Consider the following 18,288-nt stretch of genomic DNA (forward strand, 5'->3'; position numbering starts at 1 on the left):
TTATGTTTTTGACTAGTCGATTTTAATTGCTTCCTCTATTAACTATTATATAAGCGTGTTTATGTGTGATGATGGTTTTCAAAAACAAAACTTAACTAGAGTATAATTATTTAGTGACTGTGAGTCTAGGTTAATTATACAGAACCCCTAATACGATTAATTACGCATTGTCGACTTACTGACTTAGAAAACGATTTTCTCACATATGTCACATACATAAACTTTGATATAGTCTATAATTCATCTATGTCTGAGTGATTAAAGAGTTTGGTAAACTGTGCAATTTATTTAACAAGTATGTATTGAGGAATATATTAAGATTAGACAGAAGAAAATCCAACATGATAAATAATTATAATAATTTTTTTTTTATTATTCATTAAAATATTATAAACAGGTATTTTGTAAAATATTACAAATTAAAATGTTAAAAATAATTCGAATACTATTATTACAATAAACATGTAATTAATGATAATAGTTTTTTAAATTAATAGGTAGTACCAATATAATATATGTTATAATAGGTATTGATAAATTGTGGTTCAAAATAGTTATAAAGATAAGCGCAATTTGGTGGGAGACGTGGGTTGCAGGGAGCCAAGTTCCTTTTCATTGGAGAAAAAGTATAAAATTATGATAGCCCCCCAAATTTAAAATCCAAATATCGCTTATGGTTATAACATTGACGTTCTAATTTTTAGTAAATGTTTTGAGGGTTCAAAATTTTCTTTGTAATAGTATAGTATATGGCCATATGAGTTACACGAGATACACGTTGAAGTTGCCAGCAGTGTTATTACTGTCGTCGGTCAAACGTATAATAATATGAATATTTTGACTCTTTTATATTTATTTTGATCTTTTCTATAATTTTTTACCTAATAAAGTGACTATTATTTCCGACATGAATGTGTTTTCTCAAACATTATAATTACACAACATCAAAAATCGACATTTTATTTTAATATTTTATGATTATTAATTACTGCAATACACATAGTATTATAGTATCAGTATATTTAAATTTTAGTTTAAGATTTAGAACTTAATGTAATAAATTAGAAATAAAATAAAAGTTATTTTAGGTAAGAGTTTATTATCTTGTTACTTTTAAATAATACAATTGAACTTAATGGTTATACATATTTTAATGTACCTATTATAGTTTCTTTTAAATTCAAACTTCAAAGTGACCATAAAATAGTCTTTAATATTTCAAACTTTTATACATACGATTAAGAGCTTCTAATAATAATAAACATTATTCTTTAAAATAACGTTATTAAATATTTAAGATTTAAATTTTGAAGGTTTGAAACCAATAATGCAATATATTTTGACCCAAATTTAATTGTTTGAAACTTACGTTAATTATTAATATTGTTATGAATCGTCAATTAAAAAAAAACAAATGAATCCTACATATGTAGTAATTTTGAGATAGGTATATTGGCATTGAGTAAATCAGTATAATGTTTTATGGATATATTAAATTTGAATTAAATTATAAATGTTTATAAAGGAAAAACTTTTGAAATGATGTATTACCCTCTATTTCTTAGGAAATTTGTAATTTATTTTATTTTAATAAAACATTAGGTTGAACTGTTTTTTTCTTAAAATATTATATGTATTAAATAATAATTATTTTAAGAATAAATTATATTTTATTGTTGGCTCAATATTTTTTAAATTACAATAAAATAACTAGAATCGTTAATGGTAAAATCATTTCATTTTTTTTTTAAATCGTTTTTGTTTCAATATCCAATGTTGAGGTACATAAAGTTAGCAGAAAAATCAAACTTTAAGTGGCTGGGTTTCATAAAGTTGGCGGAAAAAAATCTCAAGGTAATTTTTAATTGAGCAGAGTTCAATTTTGAAAATGGTACTATTAAATAACATTCATTTAGTTCATTATTGCTTATTTGACTTTTTTATACGCATCCAATTTGAATTTTAAATACCGTACTTAAATAAAAATTGTGCCTGATGCGTATTTTCAATAAAATTAAATTGCTAATAGAACAAATTATTAGAAATTTTGTTATACAATTAAGAATTTTTAACTGAAAAACAAATTTTCATAAAAAAATTCAAAATTTCTATAAATAAGATAATGTTTTTCTAATATCTTTAAAATGTTATTGTATACAAAATATAAATAATAGTGAAATGTTAAAGTTTTTACAGTTATATTTTTACAGAAATATTGACTAATTTATACGTTTTTATCTGTTTTTCGAGTAAACCATATTCTACTTTGTCTTAGACTTATTTGAAATTTACAATATAATTAACAGTGTATTGAGTGTATTGCTAGTCATGTTTTTTATACTTTGGATATCAAATAATTTTAGATTTTTCAATATTTTTATTGCTAATGAAATTATTGTAAATTATTAGATTTGAATCATTTGGTAGTTATAATAAACAGCCGATTATTTTTTCATTCATTTGTTGTAAGTAGATGGGACAGTAGGTATATAAAATGTATACTCCCATGAAGACTTATTAATTTCAGCAAAATATTGTTATGTATTTATTTGTTGTTGTATCGAGTATGATCTTTTTACAATTTACATGGAAAGTACATTTTTTTTCTAGTTTTTAAAAATTTTAGATGTTCAATGATTAGAGAATAATCTTTTTGTCATAAATATTAAAATTAAAGTTTTATGAAATATGTTGACACAATTATAATATTTGAAATGATTTAAAAATAAATGATAAAAAAATCAAATTGTAAAATAAATGTCTTAAGTTTTTTAGGTTGGTCTTTATCTTACTACAGTCATGTTATTATCAATTAGTTCTAAATTCTAATGTATTGAAACGATATACCATTATTGTAGTGTTGTGTGTTAATAACTTAGTTCGATTATGAATAATTAGGGTTTAAATTCAAGATTATTTTATACGAATAAATAAATACTATTTAGCATAACTAATAAGCGTTAATCAAATGAAAACATGGTTAGCGGTGATTTTGTCTTTATATATATAGGTAATAAATAAGACATCGATATAAATCTCTGGTGTCTAACTTTTTTGTTTTCTTATTTTTTCAACAGATCGGTCACATCTTTTTTACTCCACTAATACTTTTTTGGTATGTGTTAGACCGTAATTGGGGTGCGCAAACTCCGCATTTGCCGGTAGGGGGGTCTTTGCCCTCTGTTACTCAGAACGACGAGCAATCCCTACGACCACATGGTAGTCACGCCGCAGCCGTCGAGGTTCAAACGTCATTCGCCGATCACGAGGCTCTGTCTCAAAAACTTGTACATCAATCGCGATGTTTTTCTTTGGTACTCTTCTATTAAATTGTTACGATAATTGTTTTATTATTATAACCAAACATTTTATGAAAAGTCATACATTATTTTGTATTCCATTAAAATTTACCGAATCTAAAACACAATTTTCTTAAGTGCAATACAATTAAAATACTTTTTATGAGTCCCACGACGTAAGTCAATAGTTCCATTATGCATGTTATAAATTTAAATAATGCATGTTATTAGAATTTATAATATTAAATTATGAATGAATTTTTATTTCTATTTGTATAAGAGTATTTACTATTTATCATATTTCTGAAATAAATTTATCTACAAATCGGATTTATCATTATTTTATTAAATTTATGTTTTTTTTTTTATTAAATTAATCATGACAATACCAAATTGTTAAAATATATATTATATAGACAATAAATAAAGTATGTTATAAATTAGGTTAATACTAGTTTAGGTATACTTAATACTTATTTAATACATTTACTAAATTATCAAAATTATCAAAATCGTAAAATTGCACTCTTTCCTGTACTCTAAAAAGATTTTTAATGTTATCTGAGCAACTATAATTTACAATATATAATCATATAAAAAACTACTATTAATTATTTGAATATATCTACTTTATTTAAATTATACATATGAGGTTGTAAAAATATTGTGGGAGTGTCATATGAGACATATTATAAACAGATATTGTATAATATTTAGATGTAGGTATCATTTTACTACGTTTTAAATTGTTAGTTTTAAATTAGTTCTGTTTCTGACAAAACTTATTAAAATAAAATAAAATTTTGTGATATTAAATTTCACATTCATTCATAAAGTGTATTTTTTAAGTCGATAAAAAACGAAAATAATAAATTGAAGTTGAAATGTTCAATACTGAATTATATTAAACAGTTGAATTTCTTTCTTTTTTACGTATTATATTAGTTATAAAAATAGTTTATGTTCGCACTAAATTTTACTCTAATTTAATATTTTAACATTTAAAAATAAATTATAACTTATATTTATTAAATTAGTAAATCACTATCTCGTAGTAGAAAATCACCTGATACATGTATGTCACCTTTTATAGATATTTTAATGTGCAGTATTGGAGTAATTTTATATTTTTCAAGGACTGTATAAAAGTAATATTGTTTTTAGTCTTTCAATGATTTGTATTTTTATAATAACAAAATATTATACATCTGCGTACAGTATTTGAGGTAGAAGAAGTACTCTAAAAGTTTTATATGATATCACCTCTGTGTATCTAAAATTGGTCACAGATGGTACCTCAAACAAGTAATTTTTATAATTTCTCAGTAGCTTTATTGTAAAATTCAGAAAATATTTAAAATCAAAAAAAAATCGGCTCAATTTATTAACGGACAAAATGTATTTAGTTGTTTACTTACATTCAATAATGAACCATCCTATAGTCTTTCTATTCAAGGTTAATTCTGATATATATATATACGTATTATGGTAAAGTTATAAGACGAATTTTGACCATCTCATGCTAAATATTGTAAAGTTATGATTGTGTTGATTGATTTGATTTTAATTCTGTATAACTTGTCTATTGATTATTGAATATTTGATAATTAAATAATTATGTATTACCATTCTTACTGAAATGTAAACTAAATTGTGCTGCATGCGTTCAAATTAAAAAAAATGTAACGATATATTTCGATTTAGAATTATTTTATTCATTGTATATATGATTATATATTGAGAATATCTATTAGATTAAACATTTATGTAAATTTTTTAAATGTAAGATACTTTCATTGTTGAGCCAAATTTTTATAAAGGCTAAATAAAAAAAATATGTAAATTCAAATTGATTATTATATAATATTATATTGCTTATATTACCTATTACTTATTAGGCAGCATGTAAAATTAGATTACATTTTTATTATTTAGTAACATGTACTAAAAATAACTTAGAGACATTTAATAAATGTCCAATGTCCATATAGTATACAAGCTTATAACATTTATAATAATATAATGTTCTACTATTCTGCGTAAAATTGAGTGCCTCTGAGACCCTACCACAGTGTACGTTGACATTTTCTTCTTTATCGTGATATAGTATTTGAGAAATGTTCATAACAAATGTGTAGGTACCTGCATATATATTTTTTAAATATAATATATTAATACCAGTCATGATATATAATGACAGCGTTATGTAGCAATTATGCAATTGTTTTTATTCCATTCACAATAAATTGACACAAGCAGATCTAAATTAGTGTACGTAGAATATTTATTAAAATATCTTTAAATTTACAATAATTTAAAAATATAATAATATAATGCTGTATAAGTGATTTACTGCTGTAATGATACGTTTAATTTCAATATTTAAATTATGGAAAATATTTTCTAAAATCATAAATATGGTCAAGTGTACAATAAATATGTACTTACATAACTATACGTCTATACTCGTACATTTCATCTTCGTTGTATAGAAAACTTATTTAAAGTGTTGAAAATATAATTTTTAAAAGTAATTAAGTATGGCTTATGATTTGAGAATTTTATGTTATAATAGTTATTATTAACTTACATAATTTGAAAACTCGTCCGTTTTTAATGTAAAATAAATATAAATTATCCTATATGTGAAAGTCTATTAATATTGTATTTAAAAAATCAGCAATCATTAAGTATGTGTTCATATATATAATAAATTGCAATAATTATAATATTATGTATTTAAAATTAAAATTTTTTTTATTTATTACAAAGTTTTATCGAGTTAATCATGTAAACGCAGTGCTATAGTACAAAGACGATTGATATAAAACAAACCAATTGCTATCATTATAGTACAACTACAATACCTGTTATTGGTATCAAAGTAGTTTACTTATCAAACATTATAATCAATACGTATGTACCTATTAAATGTATAAAAAAATTGTATCAACATTTTATGTTTTATTTACCTACTTTTCCATAGCCATTTATATGTAAATTATTATACTTATGCTCAATTCTCATGCTAAATATTTTTATATTAAATGTTTGAACACTGTGAACCAAATTTTTCTGATGCATGTTTTTGTTTAAGTTAAATTTTTTCTTCTTCCAATTAAAAAAAAAAAAAAATTATAGGATATTTTATTGAATATAAATCTAATATAGTTAGTTGCTGTATTGGTAGTTTTCATTATTATGTATAGTAAATTTACCTAATTATTGTTAAATTAAAACTATTTAGAGCGTAGTGAAGAAAAATAATTATATAATGTTAATGTGATATTCAGTTAATAATGGTGAAAAAATCAATGAGCGCATAACTTACTCTAAATTTTATTTTTTTAAATTGTTTTATTATAAAATATGTAATAATATAAATACTAATGATGGTTGGCCATTAATATTGTTATTTACCAGTAATTTTAGATAAGATGAATAATTATGGTTAAATTAATAATTATGACATAATGCATATTGTATTCATTTGAATATACTCGCTTTATTTGATCATAAAAATAAATTGTTCGAATTAAAGTGATGAACATTTAATCATATTAAAAGACATTATTAATTTTAAACGCGTTTAGATAGGTACTTAATTTTCACATCACACTACTGTCAAAGTTTACATCTTTTTTTGTTTATTAAATTAAATAGATATATACATTTAAAAATAATTTTTAAATGTAGACTACATGATGTTTAAAATATTTTTTAGTAGGAAAGCATAAACGTTTTGTTATTATGAAGTATTAACTATACCTTATCTATATTTAACAGACATTAATAAATGATAATAAATATTAATAATATAATATTTTGAGTAGGATTAACATTTTGTTTTCAAACATTTTAGATTCATAGCGTAGTTCTCAGCTATTTTGAATGTTTAATTATGTATTTATTTTTTTTGTAAATCACTTTTTTATGCAGTAATAGTTATCCAAAAGGTTCATAAGCATTTTTATCGATTGTAATTTGGATATAAGTTTTCAGGATTTCAAAATTGTTAGTAGTTTAAACTGTTGTAAGAAATTTAAATATTCGAGTTGAAAAACCGTTATTGCGTTTATGTGCATAAAAAATATAAAAGTACATGTATTATATTATAGCTTAGTTTAAAATCGGTATAGTTTTTATTGCAATTTAAAAATTATTTGTAAAAGACAACGAAATTTAATAAAAAGTTATAGGTACTGGACTTCTTATTCGTCCTATCTTTTATTAAGTTATATTTATTTTTAATCCAATATAAACAATATTATAATTTTTAGGCTTAAATTCATAATTGAAAATATTTTATTTTATCATTTTAAAAATGTAGTATTTTTAAGGTTTTTTTTTTAATATTTTTATAATATGAAACATATTTTTTAATCTCATATTATAACGTTTTATTTTTGGTTTTTTTTACAGGTTATCATGAAACCTTATCGTTTGCTAAACGTTATGTCTTAATGACTTGAATTTAGACTTGCAATGATCAGAGACTGGGCTATGCATCGATTTTTCACAAACAATGGTCTAACAGACAAAAACCGTAGTTTGTTGGATGATTATCATAAGGAGAATGTGTCGGAAGTTGCTAACAACCACGACTGGCAAAATGAATTGGAGACAGAACTGTTTCAAGGATATTCGCCTGCCCTTTTAACGTTTGCTAGTATATGCTGTGTAATTTATATGATGGTTGGCGTTCCTGGAAATCTTATCACGATCATCGCCTTGTTTAGATGTAAAAAGGTAAGTGTATTTTGATAAGTTGAGTTTTTTTTTTATATATAAATCTCGATAAAGTATTTTTTGGTTAATTTAGTTAGGTTTATAAATATATTATTATAAAGAACGCGTAAGAATGTACTGTGTTATGCAATTTAATTATTAATTACATATTATACTATTACCTATGTAGTATATAAACATGTATGCATACAAGGAATATAACTATATTATACTATAGAGAGTGGTTTATTTTATATTTTTATACAAGACACTCATTAGGTATTTCAAAAAATACTAATGTTTTAAGAAATATCATTGATACATAATTTTATGTTTTATAAAATTGTATTGATTACTATTATTTATGGTTACCATTTTTTAAAAAGTGTTTGATCTATTGAATAATAACATACATTTTAAATGTTTTTTTTAATGACTTAAAATTATGAAAAAAATATTTCCAAAAACGTTTGTAGTTTTAAAACAAAAATAAGTTTTACATTAAATAAATCATCTAGTGTAGTCATCTATATAATAATTGATTATTATATATATATATTTACAATATGAATATATAGGTAAATATTGTATTATGATATATTTGTAATATATTAACGATCTAATGAGACGATAACATTAATATTATAACTATAATAAAACATCTAATGTGAAGAAAGAAGTAAATTATTTAAATGTACATTATTCATTGTCCATTTCACCATACTACGTAAAGGATTTAGTTAAATTTAAAGATTTATTAGAGGATAGTTATTTTAAATATGTCAATGCTATAGTTGGATATAATAGTTCTGGATTGATTTATCGATATAAATTGTTTATATTATTGCACAGTAATTTTATTATATTTATAAGATTAAAATAAAAGTACGATTTAAATTGTATTAGAAAATAAATCATATCAAATACATTTAAATAAAGTATAATTTATCGGTAACACAAATAAGGAAATGCAATTTTTATCGTCTCTATAAACCTTTTTAAAACAGTAATAAAACTTAAACACTTTATACAAATAGTCGGGAATGAATAAAATTGCATTCAAAATAAATCACATAGAGTAAGAGAATAAAAATATTTAAAGTTTGTCATCTGAAAATAACTTCAATAGTTATAAATATTATATATTTTAATATACCTATGTCTTAAAGGATTTAAATCCTAAATAAGAATGGTTTTTCTCAACTAAAATTATTGGCATGGAAATTTTTTGAGTTTATATTAACATACTAGCGCTATAAACTATTATGTCACAATAATAATAATAATCACAATACGGAATTAATTTGGACAATTGCTACAACTGTGATGTAATTTATGATTATTGATTTTATTCATTTAATTGTTATAGATATTATTATCTATATTATACCTATTCTGTATAGATCATATAAGAAGCTAATAACTTCAATAATAATTACGCACATAAATTATGAACGGTTAGAGTAGGTTGGTTATCAAATACTTGGTAAGTAACGTTTCCAAGTAATAAGAACGTCATCAGTCGCTGCGCGATTCGAGTTTGTCTAAATCGCGGTCGCGGGCCGTTGTCGTAGTCGGTTCCGTTCTAGACCGGAAGCCGATGGTGCCACAACAACCGTGCTAGAACGTATACACGGTTTTGCTATTAAATGATCTTTGTGTATTAGATTTCCCGGTAGTAATAAACGTATTGTGAAAGGTCGGCCGTGGCTGTAAAAGTTGGCCCAGATAACCGTTTCTAAAATTTATCTACGAAAATGTAATTTTATTCTAATTAAAAGTAGCAGATGATTTAGACCTGTCGGTTGTATAATATTATAGCTTATTGACAGCAAGTTGATACAGGAATTTAATAAGATATTATCTTTGTAGAATAGTTGGTATTTACTTAATATACCCATATCAGTTATGGTTGTCGGATATTATTTTAAAATATCTAATAACCGCCAATTGTTGCGTTTTTCTGGTTTTAAGAAAGGTCAAATATAGTTAGAGTATGTGTTAGAATATATTAGACAAATTGAAGTTATAATGGTCGTAGAGTGAATTATGAATTATGATAGATATATTCATATGCAATTGAAATTAACTTATTTTATATCTATGCTTATAAGTATAAATATGTATCAATAATCATAAATCATTTTAAACAATTATCGGATATTTTTCTACCTTAATTCATTTTCATTTTTTTTTATATTTACCCGTTATTCATGTATAAGCAGTTCATATAAAAAAACTTTATGCTGAGCGATTCAAGTATTGATTATAGTGATATAAATATTAACTGTAATGTAGTTTAAAATAAGAACAAAAAATGAATCTTCTATGTTTAGTCATAATATGTCATTGTAAATGACAAATTTATAAAGTTTTACATATAAGAACACTTGGGAATCACTTGATAATCAAATTAAGTTGTACTATGTCTAGAGTACACTTCAATTTCTTGTATACTATAGTGTAGATTGGATTACATTTCTATCGAACCACAACACAGTAAAAACTCGTAAAAGTGTCTATGGAAAATAACGCGTAGTACAAAAGCAAATTTAATTAATGGGTTTACACAATCGGCAAATAACGTTGATTTTTAAATAGTTGTTTTGAGTATTATATTGTTATGACAATCTTATAAATTATTGTGATAAAGAAAATAGTAAAGTATCAATGAAAGTTATACACTAATATAAAGACACAAAATATTTTATTATATTTATAACTTATTGTCATCTAACGTAAATAATTATAATTCATGCAGTGATTACGAATATGATTTGATTTAAATAATATTTTCATATGGTTAAATGTTCACAATATTGGAGATTCTTAAATTATCATATAAATAGTTAGCTTTTAAAATTTAATAAAAAACATCTATAAATAAATTATTTTTAATGAATACAATACAATAGAATAAAAAATGTCAATAGGTACATCATTAAAAATTGAATATATTTACATTATATTATTTAAACTAAAATTATTTTATTTTATTTATACAATGTTATATCGAATAATTGATTTGTATTAAATGTAATACCTATTCTATTAAATATTTAGTTACTTAAATAATAAAAATATAAACTCTATTTATACTATAGATAAAATAGACATGTTCAAATTCTTAAGGATACTAGAGAGTATCTCGTATGTAGATTAGTATGAATTCAGTGTATTTGTAATTAGTTCAAAGGTTGTCATATTTGAGTTAGGTATGTTTGATTAGTTGAAACGTAACAGCAATGTGAAGTTTTTAGAACTTCCGTGGGTTGTTAATTGTTTACTGATGGTTAAACATTTTACTGAAAAAACTTTTCATACGAAAAACTTTATTAGTGAATAGTAACGTAGTAACGGTGCAACTACTCGTATTTGTTACCAATTATACATTTTGAGTGCACCTAATGTAAAATAATATTTAGTCCCTGAATTCAGTTTACTATAATATTTATACAATTTTAAATTATTAGGTATATGTTTTTAAGATGTTTTAAATAATTATAAAGGTAGTTTATGCATATTTTTTTTATATTAGGAGAGATTTTTAGATAGATACTATTTTTATTTCGATGATTATCGTAAGGTACGACATGGCGTATGTGTTGCTAAATATCCCAGGTGGTCACCCATCCGGGAACTAGCAACGGAACCACTAGCTTAATTGTTTGAATATAATATTATAATAGGTAAATAAAAAAGACAATCTTGTATTTGCATATACACAAAACAATAAAAATAGTTATACCTATTAAAACTGTATACAAATATTATATATAAATTAAAAACAATATCTTTGTAAAAATAAATAAAAAAATTCATTGTAGGTAAATTGAATTTCAACCAAAATGTAAGATAGTTGTGTGCACGTGATTTATATGTACCCCGAGAAAATATTATAACCATTGAGATATCTCGTGTGCTTGAATTCCTATATAAAACAAGGATTTTGTATGCACGAATTTTAAATTATACCCGCGTTGTGTAATGAATAGCTAAGTATACGCTCGAATAGATCATGTTCACATATTTTGTTTTTATCATAAATCTGGATGCACAGTGTTGAATTCAGAAAAAAATTTAGTTGAAACGAACAAGTGACCAAAACTCATCTCGGTGGTAGGACAGTTGGATGTACCAGACAGGGATGACGATAAACTTTCGGTATCATATTAAATTATATACCCGAAGACGAGACCCGAGACCCGTCATATAAACAACGCAATATGGCCAACAGTAATTCGCACCCTGCTATCGTGCTGGCGTATGTACAGTAAATACACACACTCACTCCCCGTCGCCTTATATGATGGGGTAGCAATCATTATCGTACATATGTGTGTGTGTGCGTATGTTCCAGTGTTTGAGTCGGGAAGAGGAGTGTTTGATTTGTATTCAGCGTTAACCCCGATGAAAACGGTCGTCAGTAATGGTTTCTTTTTTGGATTCATCGTAAATAATATCGAAGTGTGTATATAGTTTGTAATAGATAAATATGTGCGAAATTTTCATAAGCGAGCTGCATAAAACATACCGAATATTTACCCTAGAAAATATACAATATATATATATGTATTATAATATATCATATTATAATATGTGTGTAGAAATATATATTACGATACGTACAGGAAAATAAGTGTTAAATTTTTTTCTGACAGTCCTATGCTAATGTCGACGCGGTCAGTTTTCGTCTATACTAATATCATCGTAGTTTAATACAGAACGAGAAAATCGCAAATGAAATATCTAAATATTTTTCTCGAAATAGATATATTGAATTAACAAATCAAAACGACGATTATTTTCGACAGTAATAATGTAATTTTTCCATTTTATCGTGTGATAAAAAAGTAAAGTACATCGTGTAAATATAATATACATATTGTATATATTTGTCTGTATACAAAATATAAGGAAATTTAGATTGATGAAAATCGTGAAGAAATAAGTCAACAATAGACGTTTAATTACTCTGCACCATTAACGTAAAGATTAATTACTAAATGCTTTTAATAGATTATTTTTTTGAAATAATATTTAGTGTTCAATACTGATTCGATATTTTAAATATTAACATTAAGACTTTACTTATACATTTTACTTAAGAACTTAAAGTCAAGGTAAACAATAACATGTACAATGATTGTTTTAATTAATATCTAAAAGTAAATTACAACACATGTGTTAATAAAGTTGATACAGATCAGTAACAACGTAACGTAAACTATTTTACACTAAAATGCACAATGTTACTTCAAATTATTTACCTTCCATCTATCTCATGTTTTTATTTCGTTGATTTGTGAATGGCTCGACTTGCTCAGCTTGTAAGTAGTATAGATCACTCTTAATTCTATGCATAAGACTCATTTTAATGTATACGACATGTCGACGTATTTACTTTAACATATTATGATCCGTTAATTGTATATCTTATTCCTGCATTTGCTTATTATCACATATTTTATGCGATTCGTATTATTTATGTGTTATGTCTATTATTTTAAACATTTAAAAAATAGTTATTTTTTATTAAACGAATATGTGGTTTAAATTTAGACAGACTGAAAAAAAAACTTGAATAAAGCATGATCAACTTTTACAATATTAAATGTTTACTAAAAACTTTTTAATAAATTTATTAGGCATTTAATAAAACTAAAATCACTTTCGTTGGATAGTTCAAAATTTTTATACACAAAATCCTCAAACAATGCATATTTTATACGTAAGTTTATGATACTTAATTATTATTATTAAATAAATTATACGAAAAATAAGAATAATGAATTTATGAAAAAAGTAAGCATAAGTTTTCAATCAAAATACTGTACTATATTAAATGTCATTTATTTTATATTACCAATTTTATATTAAACATAAAGAGTTAAAAATATCATCAACTATAATAACAACATATAGCAGTAGGTGTTCAAAATCCATGGGTTCATATATCTTTCTCACGAAATCATATTTATTCCCACACGCTGTACTGTGCCACATGTTTTCTAAACATCCTTTTTTTTTTATTATAAAAGAACTTAAAAAATAAACAAAAACGTTTTTAATTCATAAACATGAGGTAAAACTATTAATTTTATCACAAGCTGTTGTTATAAAGTAACGATGTTTTTAGGCGCATAAAAAGTTTAGAGAAATAATAATTTAAAGAATAACTAGATAAGTTTTATTATATACCTACAGTGTTTAAAATATATCAAATAATTTATTTTAAAAGAGGATAATTATTATCGTAATAACGTAATATAATTTATATCGACTGATATTTTTATAATGTAATATTATTTTTGATCTTGGAAAACCGTAATAATATTTAAGTAATTCGATTGTTATATTTGATAATCCACAATTTTGTTAAATCAATTATACAATTCATATCATTTATCTATAAATTAGTATTCCTCCATACTTTTTTGTATCTTATTTGTATCTTGTCATGTTATTAAAGAATACTTTATTATCTAAGTATATATTATAGTATTTATAATGGTCAGTGGTACAGTATATTATACAAACAATAAAATCCACACATAGTCACATAAATTCCTCACAAAAATACAATTTATAGGCAGGTATATTGTTTAATATTCTAGAATAGATCTTCTTTATGAAGCTTCAATTATGAACATTTAGAACATATTTATTTATTACATACTATATGCTTACTGCAATATTTACGATGAATTAGAAAAAGAAACCATTACTGATAAACGATTTTTCTTTTTTCGTCGTAGTTAAACGCTGAATACAAATCAAACACGAATTTCCTTTTCCAATTCAAACTCTATAATATGATACACACGCTCACATATTCGCTCTCCTATGTGTTATCTAAATATTTATTAAATTATTCGTATCGATTGTTTTTACGAGTGTTGTAGTACTTTCAAAAAATTTGGTTGAAATCGTCAATAGAAATTATTTTTTAAATTTACTGTAAAACTTGTACATTTATCACTATTGTTTATTTTAAGCTTTGTAATCGTAAGCATTGGTAAATTTTAATTCACAGACTGCAGTTATTTTTGTTGATTTTTTAATAATTTATTTTTGTACTTACTGTACAAGTTATTTAATATTATAATTTTATTTTATTATTTTAACCTAAAGAGTTTTTATTTATTTCATATCTACATTGAATAATTGTATACATTAGCTATGGAAATTTATTGTAAAATGTATGGGAATAAAATATTAGTTCGTCACATTTTTCTTTGCTGTCAGTTTGTATTTACAGTTTTTAGTTGACACATTTTATTAGCCGATTTTTAGGGGAGAAAATTGCACTTAGCTCTCATTAAACGATGATTTGGCACACTTGTATGTCATTTTCCGGTTATTTAGATTGCAAAATAGTTATAAGCCATTGCGACTGGACTCAACAGCAAAGAAAAGACTGCATTTAATGACTGAGATAGCTATGGGTATATGTATTATGTACTATAATATCATGATATAATTTTAGTTGTTTTTTTATTATTCAAACAGCGGCATCTGTAAAAATGAATATTAAACATAGTCACTGTCGATTTCATAAGCCAAAAAAAAAAAATTGTCTCTACCTACTGGTAATAATAACGGAAATATGATAGGAAGGGGAGATTGAACATAGAACATAATTTTATTTTTCTAAAAGCACTTTTAAAAGCCATTTTCGGGAAAGAGAGGGATTCTTTAACGGTTGTCATGCATTTCATTTTACTATGTTTTACAATAATTCCTAATTTTTCAAACGAATAAGGAAAACAATATAAATAAATTGTAATGTTTAGTAAAATGTCCATAAAATATTCCATAGTTTTATTGTGGTTTATTTTTATAGGGAAATATAATTGTTGAATTATTCATTAATAATAAATGTATAAGATACTTTTAAGGAACATTATGGTAGTATAAATGAGTTATTACTATAAAATGTATAAAGAAGCTATTTATTTATTAGAAAAAAATAGAATACCATCTAATTACGTTAATTATTTGTAAAATATAATTTTTTTCCAATACATTTTATCTAGTTAAAAAAATTTCAGTAATAATTTTTTATATTTATGAATCATAAATTATGATAATATTTATATTATGGTACACATTGTATGTTTTTAAATTTCATTAAGACTATGTATTAGATGAGTCGAATCAAATATTTAAATTTGATATTTACATATCTTTAGAATTAAACCTAAGTTATTATCATTTTTGCACTCGTTTCAAAATGTAGGCACTTTAGAGTAAAGTACATAAATAATCAATTTTTTTAAATTTACTGGTATATAGTGAATAATAAAACATTATATTTTATTAAATGATTGGTTCGTCAAATTGGCCTAAATATTTTGTTGTCATTAGTTTATTTATACTTATTTTATTCTGAAATATTTATTTCACAAATGTATGCGTATTTCCACAGAGATAAATTCTTATTTATAAACACTGAAATATGTAATTTAAATATTACAAATTCTTTTAAAACCTTCATAATAAAATATTGGGTTGTCCATAATTGATACTATAGGTAGGTTAAGTAGGTACTTATTATGTTTAAAATTTATCTTTATTTATTTAGTAAAATATATTGGAAAGATAGAAAAAATTTAAACTGAATACTAAATTTAGATTTCATTACTAATTTATAAAAAATTGAATTTTTATTTTAATATGATTGGTACACAGACATATACTAATAAATACGAGTAATTGGGTTTCTAATGAAAAAAAATAGGTCATTTGAACTGTACATATAATTATTTTTTATGTTTATAGTTCGATGTCATTTGAATTTTCTGAAATGATTGCACGTTAATCGAACTTTATTTTAGATTCTAACTGAGGCTATGAATGTATTGGTTTTATAATGATATGTATTATTTATTTATTTTTTCAGTTATTATTAATTATATATTGTTAAAAATATTTTTTCTACATATTATTAGATGAAGATAATTTAATTTATACGCGATACATTAATACATTAAAAAATAAATAAAAACTAAAATTTAAATTCATTCTCTTAGTAGTAAGTATCGTTAACATTTCTAATTAAGCGATTACTTAAATATTCTGTTCACGATTTCTGGTAAAATGTACTGTTCCCTATGCTGTATTGACTACTGAGGCGTAAATTGCTAATTTGACAAACGTTTATTACATAGAAACAATATTAGTGTCTAGTTAATCTGTTTTATAAATGTAGATACCCGTGCATGCAATTCAACAACACATTTCATTTGATTGTTACAAAAAATTAAGCACAAATTAAAAAATAGTTTGAAAAAACTCAAACGATCAATATTTAAAAAAAATATTTGTCTATAAAGGTGTATGGTATTCAACAATTTAACTATTTGATTTCTTAAAAATAACATGATGTTGATTATTGAGTAAAATTAAGAATACAAATTCTTTTTAAAAATTAAAATAACATACTATATTTTTCATTAGCTTACAAATATTAGTTTATATCAATTTTTAAAAATAACTAAATATAATTACTAAAAAATTTATAATGAAAAGCGATAATATTTCAAACTATAGGTACAAACATTGTACTTTTATGGTAGAGGAAAGAAGGAAAGTCTATGGCTTGAGATATAATATTAATTAATTTATAATAATAATAAAATATTTAAACAAATATATTATGTTTTTTTTATTAATGTATTTGTTGTTATACTATTAATGACAGTAGAAAAGAATTTCTCGATTTAATGGTTATTACAAAACTTTTGTTATAAAATCTGCAATTATATAGTTTAGTAAATTTACAATATAATAACATAAATGTGCAAACCAACCGGAGAATTTTTACAAAATATATTTATGTAAAATTATTTAAACATAAAAAAAATATTTTAATTTACATTGTACTATATTTGATAAGTTATTGCATTTTTACATTACACATATATTTCCTTTTTGTTTTAAAACTGTTTAAATAATTTTGTATGAATATAATCGTGTTTTGTTCTTACTTAACAAACTATGAAAATGATTACTTAAATATTAATACATTACCTAAAGATATCATAGATATTATAATATTGTATTTGGGATTTGGCTTAAAACATTTTAAATTAAAACCGTTTGAATAATTTTGAATACGTATTATTATGTTTTGTTTTTACTTAGTAAACTATGAAAATGACTAATTTAAATTAATTTAGACCTGTATAAATAAAAGATTAGCTATATTTTATTTTATTTGAATATTTTTAATGATTATAAGATTTGTTTTTAAGTA

General features: G+C 23.3%; 1 protein-coding gene across 3 annotated transcripts in view; it reads left to right on the top strand.

Annotated features, from left to right (window-relative positions):
• LOC114128819 (G-protein coupled receptor moody) overlaps positions 1-18,288 on the top strand; it is a 147,167-nt gene that overhangs the window by 539 nt on the left and 128,340 nt on the right. The window contains exons 1-2 of one of the 3 annotated variants that reach the window (XM_050206832.1): positions 3,078-3,475; positions 7,722-8,048. In XM_050206832.1, the coding sequence (XP_050062789.1) occupies positions 7,785-8,048 (264 nt within the window). In that variant the 5' untranslated portion in view covers positions 3,078-3,475; positions 7,722-7,784. Of the gene's footprint in view, positions 1-3,077; positions 3,476-7,721; positions 8,049-18,288 lie in introns of those variants that run through there. The other 2 variants (XM_050206840.1, XM_050206838.1) reach the window with 2 other exon arrangements.

The sequence above is a fragment of the Aphis gossypii genome, chromosome 1, assembly GCF_020184175.1.
Source record: "Aphis gossypii isolate Hap1 chromosome 1, ASM2018417v2, whole genome shotgun sequence".
NCBI classification, from domain to species: Eukaryota; Metazoa; Arthropoda; class Insecta; order Hemiptera; family Aphididae; genus Aphis; species Aphis gossypii.